This window comes from Ovis canadensis, chromosome 3 (genome assembly GCF_042477335.2).
Source record: "Ovis canadensis isolate MfBH-ARS-UI-01 breed Bighorn chromosome 3, ARS-UI_OviCan_v2, whole genome shotgun sequence".
NCBI lineage: Eukaryota > Metazoa > Chordata > Mammalia > Artiodactyla > Bovidae > Ovis > Ovis canadensis.
The window spans coordinates 69,327,923-69,341,820 of record NC_091247.1 but is presented as its reverse complement, the minus strand read 5'-3'; the positions used below and the strand labels follow the sequence as shown (position 1 = coordinate 69,341,820).

Below are 13,898 nucleotides of genomic sequence, written 5' to 3'. Positions count from 1 at the left end.
TCTCAAAAAGAGATAGCATCTCAGATTTGCTATTTTCTGCAGAAAATTTCATACCTTGGTATTACAGCTATGTATGTCTTTTTTAGAGAATTATTTGATCATTTGGAATGTTTCATGTTGACATTATACCATCTGACTGGGTGATTTCATCAGAAAAGTCTTTGTGTCTGAGGATACCAGTCTTTTTTGTGTGTGTGGTTGTCCATCTAGAAAAATTTCAGTAACTTGGGCCAAAGTGCACATCCCAAGTTGAAGGGATAATAATTACCAAATAGTTGCTCTCCTTTTAGTTTTCACGCACGGGACACACAGAATGGAAGATGTCCGCCTTAAGCATTACCTGTGGAAGGCAGGTTCTTTGACACATATGTACGCACAACCAGGAGTTGTTCACATCTCATAGTTTGTTCAGGCTCAAAGGTAATACTTACCTGCTTTCCCAAAGCATGCACCTATCTGTCCCTAGATTGTTCGTAGTTTTTTGATGTATACTTTAGTGCCTTTTGGTAAAAATATTAATAGCCAAAGAGACAAATTCCCAGAGTTGACATTTAATGGAAAAGAATCTTATGTGTTTTTTTTTTTTAATGATTGCACACCTGCCTCTCATCCTCTCAGGAGGCCCCACCTACACAGTTGCCTGAGCCCTGGCCCTCCTGGATGGTGAAGCCATCTAGAACCGCTTCCTCGAATTCCCATCTACTCTGAGAGGACCATTATTTGTCCTCTTCTGCAAGCACAGATGTTAAGGTTGCCTCTGATTTTTGCTCACACATTTCCTGTCACCTCCATGTAACTAACCCTACTCTCCTAAACCACAGTGCAGTGTCTTCCTCACCACTGCTTCAAATCCTATTCTTGCTCTTTCCAGAGAATTCTGGTTCTCTGTCTTAGAATTTCCTCACCACTTATATGTAAGTCAGAATATGCTGCTTTAAAATGATCTTTTTTTATTTTGTATATATCTTCTTTATTATATTTAAAGTTCTCAAGACAAATATTTTAATATTTTCTTGTGTATAACTCCTATTGAACCTTTGGTAAGTCACTTATGCCTCCTTTCTTTCTCTTCCAAATGAGTGTAATAATAATATCTGTCAGCCTATTTGTGAGGATATTATGAAGATAAAATAACTAAACATGTGTAAAGAGGCTTTATAAATTGTGAGGCTACATGTGTACATCGCAGTAAAGTTATACCAATTCACATACTGAGAAAAAACTGTGTCAAAGTGAAATATTTAATTTCTACATAACCATAGAAGTCTTCCTGCTACCATCTATAAAGTAGCTTAGCCTTTGTGCTTATGGTTGTTTACATAATAAATTATGCAGCTAAAATGGAAAAGCCTAGTCAATTATTTGACTATATGAAATATAAAATATTTAAAAACATATTTCTGAGTAATGGTTCTACTTGAAAATTTGTATCATTTTAATTAGAAATTATTTCTAAAAACATATACATACACCAAAAAATACCTAGAAGATACATTGACATGTTGGGAATAATGTCAATTTTCCTCTTTTACTTTTCTGTTTCTAAATTTCTCTATGATAAACCTACCCTAGTGCTTTAATTTGGCAAGAAATTAAACAAAAACATGATTCATCCATTTTATCCCAATTCTGAGAACACTGGCATTTTGTATTAAATGAACACTAAACATTTAGCAAAGTTTTGGAATTTGGGGACTTTGAAAGTTTAAAAAGTACTGTTACAATTTTTTTTTACTGCTAGTAGTTGGCTAAAATGTTTTACAATTTCTACTGTTATAGCAAAACAAGTTAAATTATGTATATCTATTATGTGTGTGCTAAGTCACTTCAGTTGTGTCTGACTCTTTGTGACCCTATGGACCATAGCCTGCCAGGCTTCTCTGTCCATGGGGATTCTCCAGGCAAGAATACTGGAGTGGGTTGCCATTACTTTCTCCAGGGGATCTTCCCAGCCCAGGGATCGAACCTGTGTTTCTTATGTCTCCTGCATTGGCAGGCAGGTTCTTTACTGCTAGAGCCACCCGAGAAGCCTGTATATCTATTATAGTTCAGCTATAGAGAATTATGTAAAATGTATTGAAACATTACCCAATAATACCAATAGTGAGATGCATCAGAATACTCTGTTTTTGGATTATTTATCACTTATGTTCTAGTTTTGGACACTATGTGGAAATGCCCTGACTGCAAAAAGAGGAATATTTGGCAAAACTGGGGATCTTCAGACCATCCTTTGCCTTGCATGTGCCAAAGAAGACATCACCTACTCTGGTGCTTTAAATGGCGACATCTATGTCTGGAAAGGGCTCAATTTAGTCCGTACCATTCAAGGAGCACATAGTGTAAGTATTTCTGTATGGAAATTTGTGAATTACTTATTAAATAAGTTAATGTCACAAATTTCTGTGTTTTTTTTTCCCCTGTTGCTTTAGTATTAGCTAATTCTGCTGAATACTCAATAGTCATGAAAGATTTCCCTAATTATTTTTGTTCACTTAGAAGAATTTAATATTTCAAAAGCATGATAACTTAATTAGCCTTTACCTCTATGAATTGGCTGATTAGTGTAATTTATCAGCAGCAGTTTCAGAGAAACTAGAAGTATTTCATTGTCAGTTTCATCTTCTAGACCAGCACTTCTCAAACTTGTACATGTTTACGAATCTCCTGGAGATCTTGTTAAAATACATACAATGACTCAGTGGATCTGGAATGATGTCACTGCTGCTGGCCTGTGGCCAACATGATGGAGACAACTATTATTTTTATAGTGGTTAGAAAGGTAGATTTTCCTCACCCCGAGTAAGGGAGTGTCACGTCCGCATCCACACCACAAGTTCTTAAAATGCAAACAGAAACCATTGATAAATTCTTCTGATGGTCTGCTCTGTAAGAACAAGGACAAACTTAATACTGAGACACTACACTCAATTTTGACATATAGTAAAGTAATTTCATTGCTGTATCTACAGATGATAGAGTGAAATCCCAGAAGAATGGGGAGATGATGTGAAAGGTAAAGTCTGTTGTAATAAGTGGAAATTTGGTAAAACAATATCAGAGACTCAGCAGACCTTTAACTTATTGCCTCCAAATTGATGCTGTATTACTGTGAACATGAAAACAAGTTTAAGCAACTCTTAGTAAAGGAACTATGAAATTTTAGATCTTTCTCATATGTTGAAGACCAATTTTCTTGGCTTTGCTAATTATGAAACAGCTCTTGAAACAATTAAAAGGTCAGTATTGGTCCTCATTCATAAAGAACCCGCCTTAGTAACCTGGTTTCTCTTTACACTGGATATTATGTCAACATTATACTCTTATAGCACATTTTCCCATGAAAAAGCAGCTTTAAGTTCTTAAACCATATCAGATGTGAAAAGCATCTTCAGCTGATGCTTAACAAGCTAACATAAGAGTAACTTATGCTTTCATTTCGGAAAAGGCAATGGCACCCCACTCCAGTACTCTTGCCTGGAAAATCCCATGGACGGAGGAGCCTGGTAGGCTGTAGTCCATGGGGTCGCTAAGAGTCGGACTTGACTGGGCGACTTCGCTTTCACTTTTCAGTTTCATGCATTGGAGAAGGAAATGGCAACCCACTCCAGTGTTCTTGCCTGGAGTATCCCAGGGATGGGGGAGCCTGGTGAGAGGCCGTCTATGGGGTCGCACAGTGTCGGACACGACTGAAGTGACTTAGCAGCAGCAGTAGCAGCAGCATGCTTTCATTTAGGCTCAGATAGTGCCTACTTGAACTCATTGGGATGTATTTCTTCTGTTGTACCTATAGAAGTGTTTGTGTTCCTGGCCCACATATCTTTACTTGTTTTGGGAAGGAATTTGATAGCTCAGCTGGTAAAGAATCTGCCTGCAATGCAGGAGACCCTGGTTTGATTCCTGGGTCAGGAAGATCCTCTGGAGAAGGGATAGGCTATCCACTCCAGTGTTCTTGGGTTTCCCCTGTGGCTCAGCTGGTAAAGAATCTGCCCACAATAAGGGAGACCTGGTGTTTGATCCCTGGGTTGGGAAGATCCCAGATTCCCCTGGAGCAGGGAAAGGCTACTCACTCCAGTATTCTGGCCTGGAGAATTCCATGAACTGTATAGTCCATGGGGTTGCAAAGAGTCGGACACGACTGAGCAGCTTTCGCTTATATGAAACACCTCCACCACTGTCTTTATAATGACCAGTTGTCACAGAAAGAAATTTATTATTTCTGTGTCTGCTTCAGCCAAGGAATTCTTAAAACTTTTTTTGTAATCCATCATTTGTTTAATCATGGCAAAGGAGCACTTGAACTAGTTTGCTTTGGTGGTTATTATGAATTTTTAATCTAGCTAAAATGGATGTTACAAATGGCTACTTGCTCTATTGCCAGGATTTCAATAGAGAACAGAGGATTTGTCTTCATTTTTGTTTTGTTTTTGTTTTATATTTTAATTATCAAGATCCAACTATAATGACTATTCAGAATGATTGCAGCATTATGTGCCTTAATCAACAGGCTGGAATCTTCAGCATGTATGCTTGTGAAGAAGGCTTTGCTACTGGTGGACGAGATGGATGTATACGATTATGGGATACTGATTTCAAACCAATAACCAAAATTGATCTCAGGGAGACAGAACAAGGATATAAAGGTAATGCATGGATTGATACTTACCGATAGCTCCTAGTAAAGTGTTAAATACAGTGTGGAAATCTGTATTTATATTTCTCTTATCCCATGTTATTCCATTCAGGATTTAAGACAGTTTATATAAATGTAATGAATACAAGATAAAAAATATGTTGAAAGTAAATGGATACCTCTTTTCCTAATTTTCACAAAGGTAGCTGCAGGTACTCCCTGTGGTCCTGCTGCAAAGATAAACAGCGTAATGGTAAAAACTACCAAGTGGTGTCCTGGGAGCTGGGACTTTAAGTTATAAAATTGGGGATTTGTGAACAAGTTAGTGACCCTAAATGTAACTGCATGCAGCTTCTGAAAAGCAAATAAAAAGGAAAAACAAGAGAAATTATTTTTTAAAAAAATAGCTTTAGTGGAATAGCTACCGTAGCAGTAGGAGCATGGGCATGGGCTCAGAGTCAGGGGCTCGGGTTCAAATCCAAGTTTTACCCATGATAGATCTGAGACCTTGGTTGAATTTCTGAACATCTCTGGGCCTCAGTTTCCTTATCTGCAAAATGAGCATAATACCAGCACCAACTTCATAGAGTTATATGAGGATCAAACACACTTGCAAAGTGCTTAGAGTAAGTCATTGTACATAGCCAGCACTCAGTAAATGTTGGCTATTATTACAGTATGTTAAGTGTGTGTACCAGAAAATGCAAAGCAGTTTATATACATCTTTTAAAATTCTCATGATAGAATTTGGGACTGAGAGATTAAAGTAGAAAATGTAAATATGAAAGATAAGATGAAGTCACAAATGATGTTAATCCACTGAGCTCATGTAGGAACTCTGTTCAGATGCTCCAGGTGGGCCTCCGATGGCTCATGGCCCCTGTGGCCAGCACTCAGGGAAGGGTGATTAGTATCATGAGTTGTGGCATCAGCAAGATGGAAACTTACTCATTGCCCAAATGAAGGGGAATTACTCCCAGTGCTGAGATGGGAGAGAAAGTCCTGAGAATCTTCCTAGATGGGGCTCTGTGCCATGAGACCCAACATCGTCCAAAAGCCTGAAGTGAACTGATACTCACCTCGTTGTTTTTCATGAACCCCATCTTATGTTGGCTGATGGCAGTGTAGCCACAGAGGTTCTTCCATAGACCAAATGGTGCGGCCATTCTCAGAGCTCTCTGCTGGCTTGGGGTAGATTCCAGAGGACCGAGAGAAGAGTGCATGGATTGCTATGCTTCAGCCATCCTCCTTAAATAATGTTGTTTTCAACCAAAACTTTCTTAAAAATTGAGCAACAGGGAAGTGAACTAGTCATTGTACTTCCTATATGTGCCCAGAGTCCAGATTCTTTAAATATCTATGAAATACAAAAGAAATGTGTTCACAGTCAGTTCACCTGGAGATTGGATTGCTATTCTCTTGCTCAGGATCCTGATGTGGATACTTTCCTGAGTACAAGACCCTGGGGTCGATACAAGAGGTTGTAGAATTTAGTGGCCACTTCATTGCATGGACACGGAGACTGTCAAGGCCCTTAAGTTCTCTGTTGGAGAGCATGGGCCAAGGAAACTTTATCCCAAAAAATACGTCGGGCAGACCTAAACAAGTAAGTGCCCATAAGAGCAACATTAACAATGCTAGTAAGAAAGAAAGAGAAGTCGCTCAATCATGTCTGACTCTTTGCTACCCTGTGGACTATACAGTCAATGGAATTCTGCAGGCCAGAATACTGGAGTGGGTAGAATTTCCTTTCTCCAGGGGATCTTCCCAAACCAGGGATCAAACCCAGGTCTCCTGCATTGCAGGAAGATTCTTTACCACGTGAGCCACAAGGAAAGCCAGAAATAATGATTCCTTTTTGACAATCACTTTGGCCAGCTCATCCAGAAGTTTTATCTTATAGTTAAAGTATAAATTTTAAAGTGTGGGGATCAGGGCAGAAGCCATATTTACCCTGCTATACTTTTCTACCTGATACCCAGTCCCTGACTTTGGGCTCCCAGAGGAGATTTCATGAGCTGGTTCAGCACAAGCATCTGTATAGCTGGGGGTTTGTATTGACTGCCAACCCCATGGTCAGCTCCTGTCCCCATAGTCAAAGGAAGATGGTCAGGGACATTTGCTACTTTCTTTCAGTCTCAGCTGTTTTCCATACAGACTCGCTTGGCCAAGATCAAAGCTGATGCAGTGGTGCACAGCGGACAGTAGGCCCTTCAGCAGGCCTGCACCTCATAGGTGGGGCCTGTGGTGCCTGGACTTACAGTTGATCAGGGCGGGGGTGTAGGTGGGGATTAGCATGTGTTTTTAGGTGGATAACCAGAGGGACAATAGCCTGTATTTCAGGAAAAGCAATGGACTGTGTTTTTACAGGATTGTATAGACCACACTGCAGTTTGGGCCCAAGGGAGCCGTGAGAATGGGTGTCATTTTCCTGCCACCTTAATTTTTGTAATTGTAGCTCATTACTGCTACTCTTATTTACTTCATGTTTTACTTTAAATAAATGTTAATGCATTTCTTTCTCTCCTTTATTTTACTTCTCCTCATGGGCAATTAATATCCATGAAATTATGGTTTTAATATTTTATTTATATATATTTTCTACTTGTTAAAGTAAGTTCTAGCCACTGAAATACAAAATTTTGTCCATGTAGCATCCTCACTTTCAGTGATGCCTTTGCCTGTCACACTTTTGGCAGCACTGTAACAGGAGCACACTATGTACTATCAAACTCCCAAAGAGTTGCTGACATTTATTCCTGCCCTTAGCATAAAGCAGAATAAATGTCTAGAGTCAAACTAATGAGAGGCTCCTGGTTGAAGTGTTGATAGCAACCCCACATCTGGCTCACTCTTCACTCTCAGCTCATCTAGTTCTTGAGCCTGTGTGGACAGGCCCTTGCAGGGGAAACCTGCCATGATCCTGAATCACCTTAGGGACCCCCTCTTGCCTTCAGGTGGGCCTTGGTGCCATCATCACACGGAAGCAGGGCAGGGGGCTGTCGAGTTCAGAAACTGTTTTGCATATCTCAGAACAGGCCCTCCATGCTGTTCCCTGAGGCAGTTGCCCGGGCCGCCCTGTACTGGGGCACACTCTAAGGCATCTGAAGGTATGAGTGAGGCCAGAGTGAGGTGGGAGCCCCAGCATAAGAGTAAGGATTAAAATATGTAGGTGAGGATTGAAAGTAGTTAAAATGTATACAGTTTTCTGGTCCAGTTTCAACCTGTCAATATCATTCATGCCCTTGGCTCTCTGAGCATTTGCAGACAGTGTGGGTGAAAGGGGAGTGAAGAAAAGAGGGCGGGGAGAGGGAAATAGAGGAAGAAAGAACGGACAGAACTGTGGAGGTACTTTGTCTCACTCTTTCCTGCCCTATGCCCCCCAGCAATTACCCTCACGAGAAGTCTTGGCTTTTCCTCCACCTTCAGGCTCGGCTTCAAAATGGAAACAAAGAGCCCTTTGAAAGGAGTGAATTCTTGTAGAACAGTGTTTCTCGCTGTTGTTCAGGCAGCACGCCAGGCTTCCCTGTCCTTCAGTTTCCCGCAGTTTGCTCAGACTCCATGTCCACTGAATCGATGATGCCATCCAACCATCTCATCCTCTGTCACCCCCTCTCTTGCCCTCAGTCTTTCCCAGCATCAGGGTCTTTTCCAGTGAGTTGGCTCTTCACATCAGGTGGCCAAAATATTGGAGTTTCAGCTTCAGCATCGATCCTTCCAATGAATATTCAGGACTGATTTCCTTTAGGATTGACTGGTTTGGTCTCACAGTCCAAGGGACTCTCAAGAGTCTTCTCCAACACCACAGTTCGAAGGCATCAATTCTTTGGTGTTCTGCCTTCTTTATGGTCCAGCTCACACAACCGTATGTGACCACTGAGAAGACCATAGCCTTGACTATACAGACATTTGTCAGCAAAGTGATGTCTCTGCTTTTCAGCACATAGGTTTGTTACAGTTTTCCTGCCTAGAGGCAGTGGTCTTCTGATATTATGTCCACAGTCACCATCTGTAGTGAATTTAGAGCCCAAGAAGAGGAAATCTGTCACTACTTCCCCCTTTTCCCCTTCTATTTGCCATGAAGTAATGGGGCTTGATGCCATTATCTTAGTTATTTTGAATATTTAGTTTTAAGCTGGCTTTTTCACTTTCCTCCTTCACCCTCATCAAGAGGTTCTTTAGTTCCTTTTTGCTTTCTGCCATTGGAGTGATATCACCCACATATCTGAAGTTGTTGATGTTTCTTCTGCTTATCTCAATTCTAGCTTGTAACTCATCCAGCCTGGCATTTCTCATGATGTGCTCAGAGTATAAGTTAAACAAACCGGGTGACAACAGACAGCCCTGTTGTACTGCTTTCTCAATCCTAAACCAATCAGTTGTTCCATGCTGTGCTTAGTTGCTCAGTCGTGTCTGACTTTTGTGATCCCATGGACTGTAGCCTACCAGGCTCCTCTGTCCATGGGGATTCTGCAGGCAAGAATACTGGAATGGGTTGCCATGCCCTCCTCCAGGGGATCTTTCCAACCCAGGGATCGAACCCAGATCTACCCCATTGCAGGTGGATTCTTTACCCTCTGAGCCACTAGGGAAGCCCCAGTTGTTCAAACGGAGTTTGACTTGCTTCTTGACCTGCATACAGGTTTCTCAGGAAACAAGTAAGGTAGTCTGGTATTCCTATCTCTTTGAGAGCTTTCCACGATTTGTCATGATCCACACAATGGCTTTAATGTAGTCGATGAAACAGAGTTAGATGTTTTTCTGGAATTCCCTTGCTTTCTCTATGATCCAGTGAATGTTGGCAATTTGATCTCTGGTTCCTCTGCCTTTTCTAAACTTAGACTGGATGTCTGGAAGTTCTTGGTTCGCATAATGCTGAAGCCTAGCGTGAGGTATTTTGAGCATGACCTTGCTAGCATGGGAGATGAGTGCAGTCGCCTGATGGTTTGAACATTCTTCACTACTGCCCTTCTTGGGAATTGGAATGAGGATTGACCTTTTCCAGTCCTATGGCCTTTGGGATATATATCCAGAAGTGAACTATTGGATCATATAGTATTTCTATTTTTTATTTTTTTGTGAAGAACTTTTATACTATTTTCCATAATAGCTGTACCAGTTTTACTTTCCTACCAGCAGCGCATGTGGATTTCAATTTCTCCACATCCTCACCAATGCTTTCTTTATGGTTTTGGATAATAGCCATTCTGATATGTATGAAGTGGTATCTCTGTGTGGTTTTCGTTTGCATTTCCCTAATGACTTCTGATGTTGAGCATCTTTCATAATCTTGTTGGCCATTGTATGTTATGTTTGGAGAAATTTCTATTCAAGTCCTTTGACCATTTAAAAATCAAGTTGTTTATTTTGTTGCCAAGCTATAAGAGTTCTTTATATATCTTAGATATTAATCCCTTACCAGATATATAACTTGTAAATAACATCTCTCATTGTATATGTTGCCTTCTCACTCTTGATCATGTCCTGTGACACACAAGCCTTTATTTTGATGTGATCCAGTCTATCTGTTTTTCTCTTTTGTTACCTGTGCCTTTGGTGTGTTGCCAAATTCAATTTTATGAAGATTTCTTATAAATGTTTTATGGTATTGGCTCTTATATTTAGGTCTTTGATCCATTTTTGAGGTAATTTTTGCATCTAGTAGAAAGTAAGGGTCCAATAGCCTTTCTTTTTCCAAAATATTTTTTATAACTAATTTGGGAGCAAAACTTGACTCACACTTAGATGAAGCTGTGTATTGTCTTCATATGTGTAAATATTCATGTGCTTTACTACAGAAATATTTGATTTCAAGATGCTGCCCCAGACTCCACTGGGTCTATCGCAAGAGCAAAATCCAGAATTTTCATATTTCCAAAATGTGCCTATCTCCAAAAATTTCAAACGTATGGGATGGTGGACCTCCAATATAGCTTTCAGTGACTATCAAGGTCTGGAGTTTTCATGCTGGGAGAGACAGTGCCACACAATGTCAGCATGTGAAACTCTCAGCGTATGTTGAGTAGGATGAGGCTCAAGGCCACTGGTATCAGGCTAATCGTAGGCTTAGCAGCAGCAGGGCTCTAACTCAAGTCTCACACCAAACTCAACAAAAGTTCACTTTGAGTCTGATCATTTTTAAAACAAATTTGTGATCTGGGTAACATAATGAAGCTTAAGTGACTTATAGTGGTAGCAAGAAAAACAAAAAATAAGTGTTAATGCACGGCAATCAAAATGAATTACATCTATGGTCATAAAATACTTGGAGTTAATGGTTATAAATGAGAATGTCTAAAGGAGTACAGTAATTATTCACACAGTATAAGATGCATCATTCATTTATCCACTCATTAAGCATTTATTAGACATCTACTAAGTGTCAGATACATGTCTAGAACTGGTTAGGCTCTTCTGAAAAGTCTGCCTTGGGCATTTTATTGGAGTTTTTGGTGTGTTTGTTTTAACTCTCAACACGTATTAATTGAATTATTGCTGTGTCTAATGAACTCCGAGTCTGGCGATATCTTGCGTTAGGTCAAGCAGCATTCCCTCAGCCTTGAGCAAGAGAAGGAGCCTGAAGTCTCGAGGATACGAGACGCCCCTCCCCTTCTCGTTGTCTCTGCTGCTCCCGCCATCTTGCACACAGGCTATTGCAATTGCTTTGTAACTTGTGTTCCTGCTTCAGCCATTATTCTTAGAATAGCAGCTGGAGGGAATTGTTCAACATTTACACGAGCCAGCTCACATTTCCTCAAAACCCTGCCACAATTCCCATTTTCCTCAGAAAAAGAGTCCACATCCCTAGGATGGCCTACCAGCCCGTCCCCCTCCACTCCTCTCCCTCTGCTCTGCCTTCTGCTCAGGCTGCTCCTGTTCCCAGCCCCGTCTCTACGCTCCCAGGCTGCTCCCTCTGCCTGCAGCCCTCTCCCTAGGAATCTGCATGATCACCACCCTTCTCCTTAAAGCCTTCACTCAACTGAAGCTGCCCTGATGACCTTATTCAAAATCAGAAGCCACTCTACCTCCAGGACCCCGGCACTCCTGATCCCGTCCTACATCTTCTCTTCACCTTGCAACAAGCCATATAACTTGCCTGTTTGTTATGTGTGTGGCTGTTTGTTTCTACACGGGCAGGAGCCTCTTTGTTCCCTGATACCTCCTAAGCTCTGAGAACAGCGCCTGGCCCAGGCTGGTACCCTGAAAACAGACAAATAAATGAAGAGTGTGTTGTGGGCCTGGAGCACAGAATGACAGGTGATGAGGCTGCAGAGGGAGGAACAGATAACTGCTGTGTTCAAGCCTGGCCCCCACAGACCAGCAGTAGGAGGTCATAGAAAGGCTTCAGGGAGTGAGCGTCACGGTCAGGGCTGCACCTGCTCTGGAGCAGGAAGTGGGGCAGGATTAGAGGTGGGAGCCCAGGTAACTCTTCCACACTGCCTATTCTCAATACCATTCTTCTTCTTCAGAGTACACTGAGAATCATTCAGTCCAGTGGTTCTCAGTCAAGGTGTTTTTATCTCCCGGAAGACATTTGGCATTGTCTGGAGACACTTTTGGTTGTCTCCTGGGTGGGTGCTACTGGCATTCCCGAGTACAGGACACTGGTAAACATCCTACAACAACAACTAGTTATGATAGACACCTCGACTAAGAATTTTTCGGCCGCAGATGTTAACAGTGGCATGATTGAGAAACCCTGGGATAGAAGGTTCAAAGGACTGATTCTCACATCTGAGAACAGCCTTGTTGATGTGAGAGACAAACCAAGTATCTTCTGGGATTCTCCTGCTCCCTTGGGTGCTTGATGGCTCACTTCCACTGCCATCACCTCCATCACCTCTCTCCTGCCTGCTCACCTTTATCCTTTGGGGTTTGCCTGTTACGTCGCTGTTGTTCTGAGGAAGCGGAGGCCCTGGAGAGGAACATGTGAGAGCTGAGGGTGGTTAGGTGTGCCACCACTGGCACATATACCGTTGTTTGTTCAGACTCCACATGGAATGAGGTGTCAGACAAGCAAAGGCTGACTGTCTGGTTCTTTCTGGTAGTAGGTCCCCTGTAAACACTCCAAGTGAGCCAGCCTCCTTGGAAAACCAGCCTGGGTATTCCTTCCCTGGAGTGGAGACAGCTTAACAAGTGTTTCTGTCTTCCGGGGTTCCGTGAGGCTGTGTGATCCTTCAGAATTCCTCAGGCTGCGGGATTTGGGATCCTGTGAAGTGGATTTTGAAATAGCCAGGGGCTTAGTAAAGAATATCTGCTGGAAGTTCTCAGACAGAGAGCCTTTGTAGACAGGAGCAGCAGGCTGTGGACACTTCATGTCACAGACTCACGGCGCTTTGTGTTTTTTTTTTAACTTTATATTTTGTATTGAGGTACAGCTGATTATGGGGCTTCCCTGGTGGCTCAGACGGTAAAGCGTCTGCCTGTAATGCGGGAGACCCAGGTTCGATCCCTGGGTCGGGAAGATCCCCTGGAGAAGGAAATGGCAACTCACTCCAGTATTCTTGCCTGGAGAATTCCATGGATTGAGGAGGCTGGTAGGCTACAGTCCACGGAGTCGCAAAGAGTTGTACACGACTGAGCAGCTTATTAACAATGTTATGATAGTTTCAGGTGAACAGTGAAGGAACTCAATCATTCATATCCATGTATCCGTTCTCCCCCATCCCTCCTCCCATCCAGGCTGCCACATAACATTGAGCAGAGTTCCATGTGCTATACGGCAGGTCCTTGTTGGTTATCCATTTTAAATATAGCAATGTGTACATGTCTATATCAGACTCCCTAACTGTCCCTTCCTCTCAGCAACCATAAATTTGTTCTCTACATCTGTGAGTCTCTTTCTGTTTTGTAAGTAACTGTATCATTTTCTTTTGAGATTCCACATATAAGATATGTCATAGTATATTTCTCCTTCTCTATCTGACTTACTTCACTCAATATGACGATCTCTAGGTCTATATGTTGCTGCAAGTGGATTTATTTCATTCTTTTCAATGGCTGAGTAATATTCCATTGTATAAATGTACCACATCTTTCTTCTTTATCTATTCCTCTGTTGATGGACAGTTACGTTGCTTCCGTGTCTTGATTATTGTAAATAGTGCTTCAGTGAACATTGGAGTGCGTGTATCCTTTCAGATCCTGTTTTCCTCCAGATATGTGCCCAGGAGTGGGATGGCAGGGTCATATGGTAGCTATATTTTTAGCTTTCTAAGGAATTTCCATACTGTTCTCCATAGCGACCATACCAATTTACATTCCC

The 13,898-nt window shown here is 41.7% G+C and overlaps 1 protein-coding gene and 1 non-coding gene across 11 annotated transcripts in view; both read left to right on the top strand.

Annotated features, from left to right (window-relative positions):
• The window catches only part of EML6 (EMAP like 6), a 290,298-nt gene that overhangs the window by 131,860 nt on the left and 144,540 nt on the right, over nucleotides 1-13,898 (top strand). For all 10 annotated transcript variants that reach the window (XR_011255673.1, XR_011255672.1, XR_011255675.1 and 7 more), the window contains 2 exons: nucleotides 2,157-2,342; nucleotides 4,508-4,643. Coding sequence is in view for 7 of the 10 variants with exons in the window: in XM_069583321.1 (XP_069439422.1) it covers nucleotides 2,157-2,342; nucleotides 4,508-4,643 (322 nt within the window). In the remaining 3 variants the exon portion in view is untranslated. The remainder of the gene's footprint in view (nucleotides 1-2,156; nucleotides 2,343-4,507; nucleotides 4,644-13,898) is intronic.
• On the top strand, nucleotides 13,026-13,097 carry TRNAY-GUA (transfer RNA tyrosine (anticodon GUA)). The gene has a single exon. It is a non-coding gene; the product is annotated as a tRNA-Tyr (tRNA).